Source organism: Cricetulus griseus, chromosome 4 (genome assembly GCF_003668045.3).
Source record: "Cricetulus griseus strain 17A/GY chromosome 4, alternate assembly CriGri-PICRH-1.0, whole genome shotgun sequence".
Classification (NCBI taxonomy): Eukaryota; Metazoa; Chordata; class Mammalia; order Rodentia; family Cricetidae; genus Cricetulus; species Cricetulus griseus.
The window spans coordinates 122,031,756-122,050,031 of NC_048597.1; the positions used below are offsets into that span (position 1 = coordinate 122,031,756).

An 18,276-nucleotide genomic window follows, 5' to 3' on the forward strand; every position below is an offset into this window, starting at 1 on the left:
GTGCTGGAGGTTGACTTGAATGTGTAGACAGCTCAATTGTATCACAGTCCAACTGTGCTTTAATCATTTGACTGTTTTCATTTTTAAAATTGCATTTATTTATTTATTTATTCGTGTATGCATAGGGGGACATGCAGAAGGTGCTGTAACATGCATGTGAACTCAGAGGGCCACTTGGAAGAGTCATTTCTCTCCTTCCACCGTGTGCATCCCAGAGACCCAGGTCATCAAGTCTGCCAGCAGGTGCAAGTAAAGACTCAGTAAAGAGTCACTGGCCTCTACTTTCTCTGTAATCAGAATTGAAAAGGGGTCCAAAAAATAGGACTAACCAAATGTTTCAGTTGGGTAGGAGTCAAATCAATCAAGCTCCCCCCAGTGTGTGTACATAGTTAACAAGCTTCATTAGAAGTGACCCTTTCTCTCCTTTTTGACTTGGTCAGTCACAAAGAGTGAAGCTTTCCCTGATCCCTGTGCACAGCTGTTACCCCATCATCAGGGAGAGAATCAAGCTGTGTAATTACCATTTGAGACATGAATCATCACTTGCAAGGCCCAGGCCTGTGTGACTCTATAAAAGGAGCTCGAGTCCAGGTGCAGATGCGCACTGTCTGCCATCCCCTGGGCTGACACAATTACCAAGCCACCGAGGGGAGATGAAGGTGCTACCTGCCTCTGGCCTTGCTGTCCTTGTCACAGCTTTAAAGTTTGCCACTGCAGCCCCCACCCTGTTTGCAGCCGCCCCTAGGACCTTCAGGAGCAACTACCACATCGCACAGGTTTGTGAGTCTGTCCCATTCCCTCATCCTTCTTCTAACCCAGAACACTAACAGGGTATAATGAGAAAGTAAACAAAAATCTATTCTTGTTAAAAATCACTTTAAACTCCACAGAAGCCTGAATAACTGCACCATCTAAGATCCATGTCTGGTGCTTATTAGGTACATGTGTTACATGGATGAACTAATGGCTGAATAATTATCTGCATAGGTGTACTACTTGAGTGGAAGTATACAACATACAAGGGAAAAGTTTCTTGGGTTCCCATTGTGAAAAATGGCTTTTGTGCTCAGGGTAACCTTGGTCAGAATTTAAGACAGGCCAAGCTTTCTTCTTGTCAGAGGGTCTTTCCTCCCTAAGCTGTTTCTCCACGACCCTTACTTCAACTTCCGTTTCCCTCTTGTGGTTTCTTGCACCTGACTGTGATATCAAGGAACTGACTGTGGCTGAGGATCGGGTACAACCAATTATATTATAATGTTGTAAAGATTTTGTGTCTGAAAATCATCCTAAATACAGAGAAGCTGGTTAAAGGAGAACAGTGAGTCCTAACCTGCAGGAACAGATTTCTAGAGACAGAATCGCTAGCTACAGTAGAAAGTGTTTGTAGATGTGCCACCTGGGTCTCTCATGGGAGTCTGATGAAAATACAGCATGCATGTGATTCCATCTCTGCCTGGGGGCTACTGTCCTGTCCAGATGCACCCATAGCCTAAGGGATAGAGATCTGTCACCTATGTACCCTGGACTATGCCTACCAATTGTTTTTCCACTTACCTATTCCAGCTCATCAATTTCTCTTATAACGTGAGAGAATTTTGGCAGCATTTGCAGTAGTATCCCTGAATATAAATAAGCAAGATCGGCTCAACAGTAAATGTCCACTTCCTCAGAAGATGCCAATATCAACAGCAGATGCCTACATTAGCAGTAGATGCCCACACCACACACAGATGCCCACATTAATAGTAGATGCCCACTTGAGTTAAACTTTTTTTTTTTTACTAGAGCCCATGGGTAGATGAAATCAATTCAAAGTAACTCCAGGTACTAAGATTATAAATTGTGTTTTACTGGTACTCTGTGGGTCCTTTCCCTCCAAATGTAGTTCCCCTCCAGATTCATGGTTCTCTAATTCAGAAACTATCAAGCTTTTGTCATATCCACTTCCTGGTACACACTCAGCAGGTGGTGTTCAGCCAGAACAGATCTGAGCCAGTGGGAGGTTCTGATGTTGGTCCAGGGTTTGGGCAAATGTTATTCTATCAGCAAATCCTGGCCAGACCATTAGACTACAGACTCTTGTACTATAGTTTCTACCAGAGTATGCAGAATCAATATTGACCACAGCCCTTTACAGAGGGAATAAGATGGTCCCACTCTAAATAGGACTAAGGTCAGAAAGTTTTGGCGAAGCCATCTTTGCTAGTCTGACCAGCTGTGGGGTAGGGGCACATTTCAAAAGAATGGTGTAACTGGGGTGCCGGGGCTGTTAAGACACCCTTATTTTATTCTCTCTCCATAAGTCTCTGTTATGCCCTTGAAGTCATGAAAACTTGTCCATACCTTGTCACTTGGCACACAGAGCATCCATTCTGAGAAGAGCATTTTCTTTAGGAGGCTGGCCACAAAGATGAGAACAGACGTCTCATGCTAAGCCCAAAAACTAGAAATGATTTATGTGCCACCTTGTAGCTTACAGAAATATCCACTGGCCTTGTGAGCTTATAGAATCACAAATGCAAACAAGCAGCTTGCACTGTTACTGATTGCCTCTAGACAATATATGTTGCAAAGCATGGGTGAGAAGCATGGGTAGTGCTGACAGGAAGATAATGGGACAGGTAGGAGGGTACAGTGAGGGGGCAGACATGTCACTCAAGTACACAGCTGGGTCTCTCATGGGAAGAGATAACAGAAAAAGATTGCCTGATGGGCTGTGGGCCATCCGGGAAGCCTCTCAGAGACCACCACATGTGGAATGAGACTCAACTGTAGAATAAGCTTGCTCTGGAAAATCCTGGAGACAGGGCAGACTGGCAAGAACATCCTCAAGTGCAGGTTCCAGCATAGAGGAGGTGGGGTATAATCACTGTGTGGCTAGAGCCAAGAGACCATGGAAGAGGTCACTAGATCACCGGCAACCAGGAAGCATCTTTCTCACTGCTCTTTTCTTTCTAAATCGCTAGCTAAGAAATAACAACTGCAGACACCTGCGTCCCCAAACCCACAGGCATAAACATCTGCACTGGAGAACTTAAACAGTTCTTGATTTATTTAATGTCCAGTTGTATCCTTAAATTCTGGCTTGTTAATCTGAGTTACGGCTTTGAATTGGTAGAAAGGGGCTGCAGATATAAGTGGAGCTGGGGAGAGCATTTGCCTAACATGCCTGAGATCCTTCTCTCAATCCTCAGCAATACACATTGGGGGGGGGTGGAATAATGACTATCTGCTTTTTAAAATAGTTCAGATGTTTCTTTGTTTATTGTTGTGTTGATAACCTCATCATAGATTCAAAATACATAAGTCCAACAGCTTACCAAAAGCTATTGTTTGACAACACGGCCAACTGTGTCCCAGCTGGTATCTAGCTTGGTGCTGTGTGGCTGGGAGCTGTGGTCAAGGCTGAGGCTCAGGATCCAGACAGGGAGCCTCACCACACACTGCCAGCTTAGAAAAACACCAAGAGGGAAAACTCCTTAACTCAGCCTATTGGAACATGGGAACTGCCTGCTGTTATTGACATAATATTTAAGACAAGCTTCTAAAGTGTTTCTAAAAATAGTATAAATTCTCATTTACCACATGATTATGAAAAATTAAACCATCCAAAAGAAACTCCTAGATTCTGGAACCATTGATACCATTTTCTTTTCTTTGATAAATAATTTTTAATTGGTATTTTTAAATTTTGGCTTCTAATTTTCTCACTGAATATTATACCATAGGAACATTTTGACTTTAAGCTATTTCCATGACTTTATTTTTTAAAGAGTTACAAATAGGGGCTAAAGAGATGGCTCAGAGTTCAGGTCTCAGTCAGCATCCACATGGTCACTCACAATTGCCTTGCAACTCCACTTCCAGAGCACCTGGTGTTGTCTTCCGGCCTCTCCAGGCACCCGCATGCACACAGCACATTTGTTCACTCAGGAACACACACATACACATAGAGTAAAAAATATATTTAAAACATTTTAATTATCAAAAAGGTCACAGACATTTCTGGTCATAGGTAAGTTACCACTTCCTTGCCCATTTCTTTGGTTAAAGAAACACATTGTTACCCTCACACTGGTGTGCTCAGTAGGTAAGACAGTTGGGAAGGCTGAAGCTGGCAAGAAAACTGAAGTGAGAGAAATTCAAAGACTTGCCCTGGCCTGTTTGTGTACTGCCTGCATTCAGACAGAACCAAAGTCCTTACAGATCTCTCTCTCTCGGTGACTCTTAGAGTGAATGTTGAAGAAAGCAGACCCTGGCCATTCCTCAGACAAGTGACACTCACAGGGGCTATTTCTAAATGTCCTAAGATGTTGGCAGGAAGATTGGACCACCACCCAGCAGAAACAGGCCCTCTTAGCCTCTGTTACTTTTATATCTGCTAAACACTAGGCAAAATGAGGGCAGAGGACTGCTTGAAGTGAAAACTTAGTGATTTGACTAGCAGGGAGGTGTAAAAGGTGTGTGGGGGGGTGCCAGTGAAACTAGAAACCTGTGACCAAGGGACAACATCAAAGTTGTCCTAGAAAACAGAACGGTTCTAAATGTACCTTTAAGTACCAAATGGAACATCTTGACTTCAGAAAGGGTGCCAAAGCCTTGTCAACAGCTCTGCAAGAAAGTCCCCAGACTCTGTGCCAGACTCTGCCTAACTTAACATATGACAGTCCTCCAAAGCTGTGCTTCATACTTTGCCCAAGGAAATCATTAAATCTCCTTGGTGCCATTTCACTGGCAAGGTTTTCTTCTTTTATGAAGTAGGAATAACTTCTGAGTTTATTTCATTAAAGGTTTGGCAACCCATGCACATTTTAAAGGAAAAGCAAAACATTATAAACATTGTGTAGATTCATAGGAGAAAACTTGTAAAAACTATAATCAAAAAAGAAAGAAAGAAATGCTCTGAGTCCCATCATCAGCATGTAGACACTGTTAATTCCTTAGTCTGTAGCTTTCAAATCAACACCCCCACTAACTCAGGGTGAGGCTTTGGACAAAGCAAGCAAGGTCCTGCCTTTCATTTTGAGGCTTAGGTTTTTTTAAACTTTCTATTTATATTCTTTGATAATTTTGTACATGCAAAACAATATATTTCAACCACGTTCACCCCACCTTCCAGCTCCTCCCAGATCCTGTCAACATTCCCCACCCCAACTTCACACTTTCTCTGTTTTTAAAAATGGCCCACTGAGTCACTCAGTGCTGCCCATAGCACAGGTGTGGTGCTATCCTGGGAAGCAAGGCCAACCTGCCAGGGACCACACCACTGAGAACACTGACTCCCCCTCCTATGCCAGGGCTGGGGGTCTCAGGCCACTGTTTACTCCTTCCCCATACAATTGTGTTAGTATGTAAAAAGTCTGAGGGTTTCTTAGGATTTTTTGCATTGATTTTGGGGGGGGTGTCCAGTGTTGGTACAAATGTGTTTTTGTTCTTGCTAGTTGAGTCTTTAATAACTTCTCACTGGCTTCCCTGTGTCCTTGTTTGTGACTATGTCACTTTAGCAGTAGCAGTAAATACGGGATTTGCCTATTTTATCATAAATATCCCCCTTCTACGGTCACATCTCATATAGCAGATATCAGAATATCAAGTACAATACATTCTCAAACAAGGGAGGAAAATACTTGAAACTGAAACCATTTCAGAAATACAGAGCATCTGGCCTTAGGCTCTCTTCTCCAAGGAGCATAGTTGAGACATCACTTCAAGCTGCCACAGCATCCGTTTGCACACAAACTAGAAGCCCTCAATGCAGCTTCATTCTCAAAAAGAAATAAAAATAAAAATAAAAATAAAACCCCTGCCACAGATGGAGGTGGAGCCTGACTCAGAATCACCGAGTGTCAGAGCTCCTGATCCAAGTTGAAAGGCCTAAACTTTTTAAAAAGCTGTTTCAGATCTATTTTTATTTACGTGTATGTGTTTGTCTAAGTGTATGCCATATATGTGTGTGCTCACAAAGGGCCAAAGAGGCAGTCAGATCTCCTGGAGCTGGTGTTATAGGTGGTTGTGAACCACCCGACCTGGATGCTGGGAACCAAACTCGGGTCCTCTGGAAGAGCAACAAGCACCCCCTACCTGCTGGACCAACCCTCTAGCTCCTGAGCTAAACTTCTGAAGGGGCAATCACCAGCAAAGTTACCTCCTCTTAGAGGCAGGATGCAGATAAGAAAAGAGAGCATGAACAATAACAACAGCAACTTCAACACAGAAACGTGTGGATGTAAGACAGCAAGAAAGGCAAAGTTGCCGGCGCTTGCCCCACCCACAGACAACCAACACTGGGACTCGGGCATCCCTACCTCCCTTCGACATTTACTGCATGTACTTTAATTCTGAAGGTTGTTGGTGGGGTGCAGCCCAGCAGTAGAGTACTTGCACTGTAAGTCAAAGTCTCCAGGTTCACTCCCCAGCACTAAAAACAAATGCACCCCCTGTTGTAAAACATTAAGTTTGCTTCCAACATTTAAATATTTATATATTAAATTATTTATATAATATATTAGCATAATAGGCATGGTTTATGGATAATTAAATCTATGGTTAATGTGGAGATACATATTTTATTTATTTACATATTATTTATTACATATTTTATAGAGCTATAAAAATGACATACAATAATTAGTCAACTAAACTAAATAGAAGATGTCTAAATCTGTAGCTGCATTGAACAGCGGAAATTCCTGGACCAAGCATGGGCCTCAACCCTGCATTTGTGTAGCCCTGTGCAGTTCAGGTCACCCTAATCCCGATGGAACGTCCACCACAGTGGTGATCAAGGTATCCTAAGGGGTTTGAAGTCTGTGTGTGAAAGTGAAACTTGATCATGTAGGGAGGGAGTTAGTATTTTTTCTATATTCTTTGAGGATTTCTTACATTTATGTAATCTATTCTGACCATGGCCATCCCCCACTGTTCCCTCCAACTCCTCCTGGATTCTTGCCCAGTCTCACTCCCAACTTCACGTCCTCTTTTCTCTCTATTTTTAACCATATGCACCTAATTGCCACTACTCATATGCACATAGGTACAGGGCCACCCACTGGAGCATAGTCAAAGCACAAGGAGGCACTCCTCTAAAGAAAGTGACCTTCCCTCCCTCAGCAGCCATCATTGGTCAAAACCTCAGCTAGGGAAGGGCTCACATGTTTCTCCTGCATCCATGCTGGAATGTTGACTCGCTTGATTTTGTGTAGTTGCAACTGTCACAGGCAGTGGTCCTGTTGTATCCAAAGGACACCGTTTCACCCTACACCTTCTCAGACTCTGTCTCTTCCAGTCTTTCCACCCCCTGTTCCATAATATTCCCTAAGCCTTATAGGCAAGAAGCCTAATAATTTATGACTTGTTTTCTTTGCCTCAACGGGTATTGAACATGTTTCAGGAAATCCACCCTCAGAAAACAAAGGTCAGCCACAACCTAGCACACTACTTAAGATCTTCAGCCCACACATTGGTCTCTTTGTGTCTAATGAGAGGCTGAAGCATAAGTCCTCTTGAAGGGGAAAAAAACACTTATTCCACATTATACATTATGTTTTCTACATTATGTGATTAAAATGACCTACTAACAACCACCTGTGCTCTCCACATGAGCCACATAAGCAAGTGCACCTGCACACGCATGTGTGTACCACACACATGCCCAAAAACTGTAGGATATGAAATAACAGTCTCCAAACTTCAGTGCTCAAAGGTAATCATCAGTCATTTTGGACATACCTGTTTCACCTATGCAAATATGCCTAAATTTTAAACATAAGAATATATACCCTATTTTTATATCAAGAATATCATCCCCTATCTTAACTGAGTATGAGTGTTCTCCAACCACACCATAGTTGCGTCAGCCTGTCTCTCCATTTCAGGAATATCTTGACAAGTATTACTCACAGAAAGGAGGCCTCCAGGCTGGTGAGATGGTGGCAAGAGAAAGCAACCCCATGATCAGGAAGATTAAAGAGCTACAATCTTTCTTTGGCCTCCAAGTCACTGGGAAGTTGGACCAGAACACGATGAATGTGATCAAGAGGCCTCGCTGTGGAGTTCCTGATGTGGCCAACTACCGCCTCTTCCCAGGTGAACCCAAATGGAAAAAAAATATTTTGACATACAGGTAATGAGATTGAGTCTTTCCCAATTCAAAGAGAAAGACACACCTCACCCTCTTCTTATCTTTCCAAGCCCTCTTGCTTTTGATCTGTATACAAGGTAGAATCCAAAATAGCCATAAGAAAGGGTAGAAACTCACCAGCTGTTTGTTTGAAAACTATAATCTCAGGGTAACTGTCCACCCTCCCCATTACCAACCTGACCAGCTAGGAACACCTCAGTAACAGTTTACAGTTAAGTAACCCGTGGTAGGATCAGTAACCCTTTAAGCTGGCCAGCTGGGCTAATCAGTCAAATGAAAGACTTGAAGGCAAATGAGAAACCACCTCCAAAAAACAAGATGGATTCCACACTGAAGGTTGGCCTCTGCCCCCACCCCACTCCACCACACACACACACACATACACACACACACACACACACACACACACACACACACACTGCAAAAAGACTCATTAATAAGATTCATTCATTGACTCCACAAATAATTTGCTGATGACTTTTGACTACTGTTGTCACTCAGTTTATGAAATATAAAGGCAAATGGCTCATCTTTCTCCTCGTCTTTAAGGAGAGATAGGCATGGACAGGAGAAAGAGTTGTCCTCATAGACCTCCATGAGCTCTGGGGGCAGCAGTGTGAGGAGCCATCAAGTTCATCAGGCATACAGAAGTGACACTTGACCCAAAGCCCCATTTACCCATTTTGCAGGCTGGCACTAACCCATCATCTGGCATCTTCCTGTTTAGACTGAGGAGACTTGTCCAACAGGAGCTTTTGTCCTTTCTTCTTGGGCTCTGGGTATGGAGAGCAAATTTCCCACTCTGGCTTCCTTGTTGTACTCCAGAACTTATTCACTGGTTAGCCCAGTCTAAAGTGTATTGACCAAGATGCCCATTCCACAGCCTCAGTGGGTTTGAAAGTGGGTGATGCTGCCATGCTTGGGCCTCACATAGGCCTAGTGTGTGTGGCTTTGGGTAGTTCTGCACCAGAGTTTTGTAGAACTTAGGCCATTTCCAAGCAGAAACCCAACAAGCAAGCTGAGTGAAATGGGCTGTCATGTTGAGTGACACTTCAGTCCCAATACCCAAGTGCATTATTGATGAGTGACATTTCAGTCCCAATACCCATGTATACTACTGAAACTGGGGTAGAGGGCATAGCAAGAGAGTGGTGGGAACCAACCAAGGCTGGTGAGGCAATGTGAGTAGCTTTTGGGAAGGCCAGGAACAGGTTACAGTCCCAGGATCAGCCCACCTTCATTAAACCAGGAGATGAGGAGGGTGGGGCTGCTGCAAACTGAAGAGGGTTGCAGCAGAGCAGCTTCCTTACCAGGAGCCAACTGCAACGACAGGAAATCTGGGGTCTGTCATTATGGTTCCAAGAGCTTTGTGTGATAAGAAATGACTATATTCGATTATTAATTTTACAGTTAAATTGCATTTTAAAACAAAGATAGCCAAAACACATTATTTCTTATATTTACATTTTGCCATCACCTAGATTCACAAGCTTATCTATGTCTATTTTAGCTGAATAGTTTCCACACTCCACAATGGCCTCTTGGCTGTTACCAATGTGGCTTCCCTGATAGGAAGTCACTATTTACAATACAGAAGCCAGCAAGCCATGCAGGCCAGATCGTTGTGTTCCCTGGTGAAGTGGGTTGTTAAACCGTTATGACAGACCCTGTGATTAGACACAGGAAAGGAGAACTTGGGGGGAAAGACTTTTGTTAACTGCTATTAGACTCCCCGTCCACAAGGTGCCGCTCAGAACAAAGAAAACAAAACAAGGGGGCATCTGTGAAACGTTATCCACAGTCTGAGAAACAACTAGAGTTCAAGACCTTTATAATAAAAAAAAAAGTAAGTTCATGACATCTTTTCATAATTTTCTTCAACTGTGCCCTAGAATTTTAGGCTGTGACTATACACAGTGAACAGCAGGAATATGAATCAAGACAGTATGACACTTGGAGATGTGTAATATTTGGTGATAAATAACTCTCAATACCCAGGCAACCTTGCTTCAAGACAAACTCCCTGTCATCACCACTCCTCCCCAAGCCCCTAGAGGCTGTCCTGATAATTTATAGTTCTGGGGGTCAGAATAACGTCTTGTAACAAACACCAGATGATTAAAAATGGAAACACACAGCAGATTGTGCACAAGCTTTGGAGGCAGACAGAGCAGGACTAGGCTCCTGCTAACCACAAGGTGCAGGCCTTGATCATCATCATTACTGACTGCCTCGGGACTGTGGGGGCTAGATAATACACCACATTAAAAAGTGTTCGGAGCCCTGTCTAGCACAAAGCATGTCTTCAAAGAATGTTGCCTACGGTTCTCATCAGCTCATGTGTTTTCAATCCTGACCCCGGGTCAGGAATTTTTCCACTTCTCTTCTCTGGTGTTACTCTTTTCTCCATCCTTATCTTTACTATCTCAACTTGGTACACCATCAACTCCAGGATACAACTGCTCTGCCTATAGCAAGAAGGAAAGTATCACCATCTAACCTGGCCCTGAAGCATAGGTTTATATGACTAAGGGGTGCGCCATATTTGGAAATCATTAAATAGTCCTTACCTGAGTGATTTTCCATCCTCTCTCTTGGTCCTTCTTTTTGGTGCCTAGGATTTTGGTCTTGTATGCTGGTTGGAATCATATCACCTGCATGAGAATAATCTAAGATACTTGCTAAAATACAGATTTCAGGACTAAACCAGTACATTCAACAAGCTTGCTGAACAGTTTTGGATCCTAAAGTGGAGAGTCCCAGAGTACCCTTACACCACCAGCCTTTGTCCTTCCATTGCCAAACACCTCATGTATGGAAGACACTGGAGCCCAAGCCAGAGACCTCCAAAGTTGGCTGCTGAACACCTGCCCAGACCAGCCCAGAGCCCCAGATGGAATTTTCTCCCTGCCCCTCTTTTCGTGCTGGCAGAACCCCAACCTCCGTGCTACAGATCAGAAGGAGCCCGGGTCTACCAACTCTGTGTCCACACACCTGTGTCCAAAACCTCCTGTGTTGTCACTCAGGACTCCCTGAAGTACTCAGCCCTCTTCTCTTCTCACCCCAGTGAGAACTCTGTTCTAGGCTAGCCCATCCTCTGCAAGGAAAGCAACACAGGGCTGAAGAGATGACTCAGCGATTAAAAGCACCCGCTGCTTTGCAGAAGACCTGGGTTCAATTCTCAGTACCCACAGGGCAGCTCACAACCAGCTCTCTTCTGTATTTCACGAGCATTGCACACGCTATGCACACAGAAAACATAAATACTCATAAAATAAAAATAAACCTTTTAAAAATAAATTTTAAAAGAAACTGTCTCTCTGTCTCCTCTCTCTTTCTCTCTCTCTCTCTCTCTCTCTCTCTCTCTCTCTCTCTCTCTCTCTCTCTCTCTCTCACGCACACACACACTCGAGGATAGGCCAATCCCCAACCCTGGAGAAATTAGCCTTTGATAAAGAACTGAGGTGGCAAACCCTCAAATAACAATGAAAACTAAACTTTCAGAAGCCCAGGGCTGTCTCTGCCTTGTGGGTCTCTCTGTATTGTCCTGTTGGAATGAGACAATTCGAGATGTTCCAAAGCAGAGTAAGAACTACTGATTCAGGAAAAGAACTGTGCCATGGAGATCAGGACCTGTGTCTGTGCCATGGAGACCGGGGCTTGCACCTGTGGGCAGCCTGGGTATTCCCTCCTCCTGTCTGTTTGGGAGCTGTCACTAAAGCACACACATCTGCTTTTCCTTTGTCCAGAGTCTCTAAGTATACGTCTTCTATGAGTCCTGCTGAGGTGGACAAGGCTGTAGAGATGGCCCTGCGTGCCTGGAGTACCGCTGTTCCTCTGAACTTCGTTAGAATAAACTCTGGGGAAGCAGATATCATGATATCTTTTGAAACCGGAGGTATTGTACTATTTCTTGCATTCTATCTCTAATGGTAAGGAGAATTACCCCAAACTTGCTCCTTTGGCAGACTTATGGAGTGATTAGCACAGGGTTCCATCACACAGCATTGAGATGAGCAGAGCCAAGACCATAGCAAAGACGAACATCTTTCCAGAAGGTAGAACGTAGCAGTCTTAGCACTGTTTGTCATCTGTAGCCTCCACCGTGGGACAGACGCCCTGAGGTGCACTTTCACTGTGGCTCCGCCCCAGGAGAGGGCAAGTTCTGTCAGCTTTAGTTTTCCCACTGGCTAGGGGACCAGATGACTCCAGTCTTCCATAATAATGTTCATGGCTATTACCTGGTTCCATATTGCCCAAGATTCTCCCACATGGAGTCCCGCTGAGGAAGTCAATTTCCCAGGGACCCTGTAGTAGCCCAGACTACAGAAGCAGCATTCAGGTCTCACCCATGCTTGAACACTGCTTTTGAGAAGTACTTGTGAAGCTTGCCTCTACCTGCCTGTTTCTCCACTTTCTCACACAGCCTGCTAGAGTAGAACATGATTGGTAAAGCTCTGAGCCCTTTGCAGAGAAACACATGCAGGAAATAGATGAAGCAAGAAGTCCCTGAAACTCTCCCCTCCTCAACTTCCAACAGTGAAGATGAATATCACTGGCTCTCCCCCTGCCCAGCTAATGTTGCTCAGTGCTCGAGATCTTCTGAGCCCTGGGCTTATCCCAGTGGTGTTGCTGTGGGGAATGTGCCAAGGAGGGAGGGGAGAGGAGGTAAAGAGTGTCAGGAAATGGCCTTGAGTGGGATGTGGCCACCGGCAGGTCCTGTTCCTGCCAGACATCCAAGGGCACTTGGGGAAATGGCAGGACAGTGTAACTCACGGTAGGTTAGGGGGGTGTGGAACTAATTGGTGACTCTATCTTTCAAGCTGGTACTCTGTCCCCTAGCACAAAGGCTGAATAGAGACCAGGCAGCCATCTCATCAGCATCTCAGAACACACAGACCTCATTAAGCTGCATCACCTGAGACCTGAGAAATAGTATACTGAATTTGGGAGGGCTAGCTTTTAAAAAAAAAAAAATGATAGGGCCAGTAAGGTGACCCAGCCAGCCAGATAGCCCTAGGTGGACTCCAGAAACCTGTGTGGTGGAAGGAGAGAGCTAGCTCCCCCACGTAAGGTGTCAGAGTTTTCCTGACCACCTTTACTTTCGTAGGCTTTACATGTTCAGATATTAAAATTACAATGACATTTTCTTTTGATAGTTTGGGCCCTTTAATTATATTGTGCAGTGTAAACAGAAAGCACACATTCAGTTTACTAACCACCACCACCCCCCCCCGCCCCCGAGGAATCAAATGTTGAAAGTTCTTTCTGTCCACAGGTTCATATAGTCAGGGAGCCTGGTTGATATCAAATGTCCCTCAGTTCTTTCTCCTTCTGTAATCTGTGTTTACCATATACTGTGTGCTGTGATTTTTTTTTTAATTATAATAATGCTTATCTATTTGTAATGCCTCTTTGAAGTATAAAATATGTTTATTTTTCAATTCCTTGACCTTATATATATTTTAAACTGAATATTAATGCTAGAGAAATGTCTTGGCAGTTAAGAGCAGCTGTTGTGCTGTAACTCTAGCTCCAGGGACATCTGACACCCTCTTCTGGCCTCCTTGGGCACTGCATTCATGTGTGCTCACTCCCACAGGGACACACACACATGACATACACATATTAAAAGTAGATCTTTAAAAGATGAATGTTGAAAGGGCATTTAAGGGTCAATGCTGTTGAGACCTTCTGTGACCCCCCAGAATTATTACACCTTAATCCGATTGATGCTTCCTACTTAGATCACGGGGATTCCTACCCGTTTGATGGGCCTCGAGGGACTCTGGCCCATGCATTTGCACCTGGAGAAGGCCTGGGAGGAGACACACATTTCGACAATGCTGAGAAGTGGACTATGGGAATGAATGGTATATATGCACAATTCACCATAACCTGGAAACTATTGTACCTTCTTCTGGGCCTCCATCATGAAACCTTGAGGTTCAACGTCCCAAGCCACCCTTTAACTAGGGGGGCTGGCTAGGAAAAACAAGTAAGCCAAAAATCCAGAAGGGAACACACAGGGGAAGCCCCTCCCTCCCATGCTGATGCTGTAGACTAGCCGGCTCTCTGTCTCTTGGCATCTAATCTACAGAGCCTGTCCTATCCCAATGCTCAGCCAACCTCTCCTTCAGGTGTACAAAATTTATGGCTTCCTACCTGTGTGTGGAAATGGACTATATTTAAAGATGACCCCTGAGGAGTGTGATGGGGGAGGGTTAAAGTTCCCAGAATGGCATGCGGGTCATCTGGAAGGGTGAAACATGAATGAAAGAGGAAGCTGGTTCACCACACACTGTTAGGTATAGTCCTTAGAATTCCAGCTTTGATGTCAATTCAATTAAAATCTCAATTCCTGTATCTACCAATTGTTAACTGTAATCATGGATGAATTACTTTAACTCTCTGAACCTAGTTTCCCCACAGCATTGATTAAAATGTTAAATGTGTATAATACTGAGTTGTATGAAAACAGATTTATTTTAAAGCAGCAGGCTAACCTTCTTATAACTGAATTCAGCTTTATGTGTAAGCCCTTAATTTGCCTAGAGCAGAAGACAGTTTGATTGCATTGTACTACATTCAATTTCTACTCAGTGACTTTTTTCTTTAAAAAAATTTATAATATGAAAAGGGAGTAGGCTATCACAGCAGAAAGTAACTCAAGTACTTAGGATCCAAAGCTATGCATTAGTATAAATGTTTCACCACTACTAGCTACAAGACCCTTTGTTATTATCCCTCTGTCACTGGTCACTGACAATGGGAGAATGGCTTGTTTTACATTTCCCTCTGCCCTTATTCCCCACAAGGGTGAAGGAACCAAGAGATTAAAGCCAGAGAAGCCAAGTGCTAGGCTAACCTACCAACCTTTGAATCCAGTTATAAAAAGGAGAGATAACTGTGATGCAGGCACAAATTCTCCTGTATGACAAAATAAAACTGTGTTGATGCTTTTTCTCTATTGTTGTTTAGGGTTCAACTTATTCACCGTCGCTGCTCATGAATTTGGCCATGCTCTGGGCCTGGGCCACTCCACAGATCCATCAGCACTTATGTACCCAACTTACAAGTACCAGAATCCCTACAGGTTTCATCTCCCCAAAGATGATGTGAAAGGAATTCAAGCATTATATGGTATGAGCTCTCCATTCTCTCTAACCCGAGAGGACGGACATTTGGCCTCCAGGTTAGAAAAAGTGCCTTTTCCCAAGAGTTAGCTGCTTAGGGAGAGGAAGCTAGAGTCACACCTGCCTCGGAAGAGCATGCACCAGCTGAAAGCATTGCTCTGTTTTCTTTCCTCCAGAGTATTCTGGCCCTGAAAAGCCAAGGAAAATGGTCCATTTGTCCAATTTTCCAAAGCAGATGAAAAGTTATGCATTGGAAGATAGAAGACAGCAATTATACTTTATCATACACACACACTTACAGATAAGTGGTCTTAGAGCCCTAAAAACAGAAATAATGATGCTAATAACTCTACCACTCAACCATATAGACAATCTGTTACTGATGACACTCACTTACAGTTGTCATACATGCCTTTTTCATGACATGGTTGTATAAACTCGTATTTCATAACTGGGTTTTAAAGGTTAAAAGCAGTACGATCCTAAGACATCTTTAGCTACCAAATTGGTTATGTGTAACAGTTAAAAAAAAAAAAAAGCAAGCACTTCTTAGGCAAATTTTTCATTAATTCTCAGAGAATTTTACATATGTATACAATGCCTTTTGATCATGTTCACTTCCCACATTCTCCTCCCATATTTAGACAGGCCCCCACAGCCTCCTCCTAACTCCATGCCATCTTTTTTTTTTTTTTTACAACCCACTAAGTCCAAATTGTATTGCAGTATACTAGAGCACATTTAACCTACTAAAGACCACACCCATAGGCAAAACTGACTTTCCAGTAGTCATCAACTCTAATTGTGTTTTTTGGATATTAAGTTTCACACAATATTTTCAGGTAGATCCTACTACTATAACTGATGTAGCCAAGCTTTAAGAAGTTAGATTATTTGTTTTATACCACACAAATAACAGCTAGAGACACTGAGATTCAAACGCAGATCCGTGGGAATATGTGCAGACTTCTAGAGTGCTCAAGAGTAGAAATGTGCACATTCTGAATTGCTGGCATCATTTTACACCTTGAATCCTAGGACCCCGGAAGACGTTCCCAGGAAAGCCCACTGTGCCCCATATCCCACCTCACAAGCCATCCTTTCCAGACCTCTGTGACGCCAGCTCATCCTTTGATGCGGTGACCATGCTGGGAAAGGAGCTTCTGCTCTTCAAGGACAGGTGAGCCCAAGATGCCCCAGGCCTAGGCCAACCAGCATCAGTCTCGATGGCTGAGGATGGTGCAGAAATGGTACCTTGAGTGGAAGTAGGGTAGACGTGGGGTCTTGGGAGATACACAGCTGCACAAACAACTGTTCGTGGAGTGCCTGCTGTGGTCTGGGTGCTTTCCTAACAGCTGCAGTATTTGTCCTAACTGCTTTCATAGTAGGGTTTAGAATCACCAGTGTACAGTTGAAGAAAATAGTTGAAAGGTAGCAACTTGGTCTCCCTAGGCATCAGTCCAAGTGTATTGAGTTACCGTTTGTTGTTATGTGCCTAGTGAGAGGAACAGTAAAAGGTTCAATCAATGTTTGGTGAATGACAGTTAGCTAGCTGAACAAATAAGTAGTTGGATGAATGCATGTATGCATGAATGGAAAGATGATGGATGGGTGAATGGATGGGTGGACAGATGGATGGATGGACAGATAGATGAATGGACAGATGGATGGATGGATGGATGGATGGATGGATGGATGGATGGATGGATGATCAAATGGATACATACATAGGTAGGTAACTCTAAGGAAAAGCTCTCCATAAACTCATTTTCAAGGCCTTCAGGTATTTCAATGTCAGTCAGCTGTCATCATAGATATCTTCTGTCCCCATACTCTGGCTTCTGAAAGAGTCTCACAGTCATCTTACCTCCATGACTCCATGGAGAAAAATAGAAACATAGTAACATTCACTCATATTCTCTCCTTTACTGAAGAGGAACTTTAATAGTACCAGAATAGACAGAGGGTCCCTGGAATATGTGTGTAACTTTTTTCTTCATTGGAAAAGGTACTCAAAGTGTCTATTGAGTCCACATTTGGGTACTAAGAACTCTCCAAAGTTTCAGAAGCAAATCTGCCTTGGCACACCTCATGAGAGAAAACATTCAAAACACATTGCAAAGCCAGGGTTACTGTAGCTCAGTTGTAGAGTGTTTGCCTACCACGCACAAGGCCCTGGGTTTAATTCCTGGGACCTCATAAACGAGGCAGGGTGGTAAATATCTGCAATCCCAGCCCTAGAAAGTAGAGTCAAGAGGATCAGAAATTCAAGGAGATACTTGACTATATAATGAGTTTTGAGGTAAGCCAGGCTACGGGAAACTGTCTTGATTTTTTTCATCATTGCAATGCAGAAGCTTGGGAGGCAGAACTGTGTGCAGGGGTGAGGATGTGTTCAGGAGGCAGAGCTGTGTGCAGGGGGAGGGGATATTCAAGAGGCAGAGCTGTGTCCAGGGGTGAGGAATGGAGAAAAGCAGGCAGTGGCAGGGTGCTTAGACTAGTTTCCATGTATGTAAGAGCCCAGACAAAAAGACAGATGGTGAGCAAAGACCACTGACTCTGTCACTGTGGAGCTCTCTTCTCCTTGTCTTCATGAGTTGTAGCCTATGAAGGATGCATCCCCTTGCTCCTCGCATGGCTGAGAACTATTGAGGCTCTGATTTATAATCTTGGCTATTTTTAACCCACACCACTCCCCACACTGGTATTTGTAAGCTCCACATTCACCGCTTCAGGGAACTAGACAATATGCTTGATTTTCTGGCCTCTGAAGCAATCTGATTAGTGAACCCCAGAATGAATGCCTTCCCACCCACGAATGTGACAGTACATAATTCAAAGTTTTCAGAAACAAGTTTTGAAGGAGTCTTACTTGTACTGGTTAACACTGTGTTAAAAACTTACATAGTCACACTCTGGTTCTCTTCAGATCATGTAAATCTTTTCAATTTTACATAGCATCAATTAATAACTTTGCAGAATAAAACATCTTTTAAATTT

The 18,276-nt window shown here is 43.6% G+C and overlaps 1 protein-coding gene across 1 annotated transcript in view; it reads left to right on the plus strand.

The window, feature by feature from the left end:
- Positions 1-653: 653 nt before the first annotated feature.
- Mmp20 (matrix metallopeptidase 20) overlaps positions 654-18,276 on the plus strand; it is a 32,988-nt gene continuing 15,365 nt past the window's right edge. Inside the window, exons 1-6 of the mRNA XM_027415186.1 lie at positions 654-776; positions 7,875-8,122; positions 11,890-12,038; positions 13,888-14,013; positions 15,122-15,283; positions 16,315-16,456. Coding sequence (XP_027270987.1) covers positions 654-776; positions 7,875-8,122; positions 11,890-12,038; positions 13,888-14,013; positions 15,122-15,283; positions 16,315-16,456 — 950 coding nt within the window. The remainder of the gene's footprint in view (positions 777-7,874; positions 8,123-11,889; positions 12,039-13,887; positions 14,014-15,121; positions 15,284-16,314; positions 16,457-18,276) is intronic.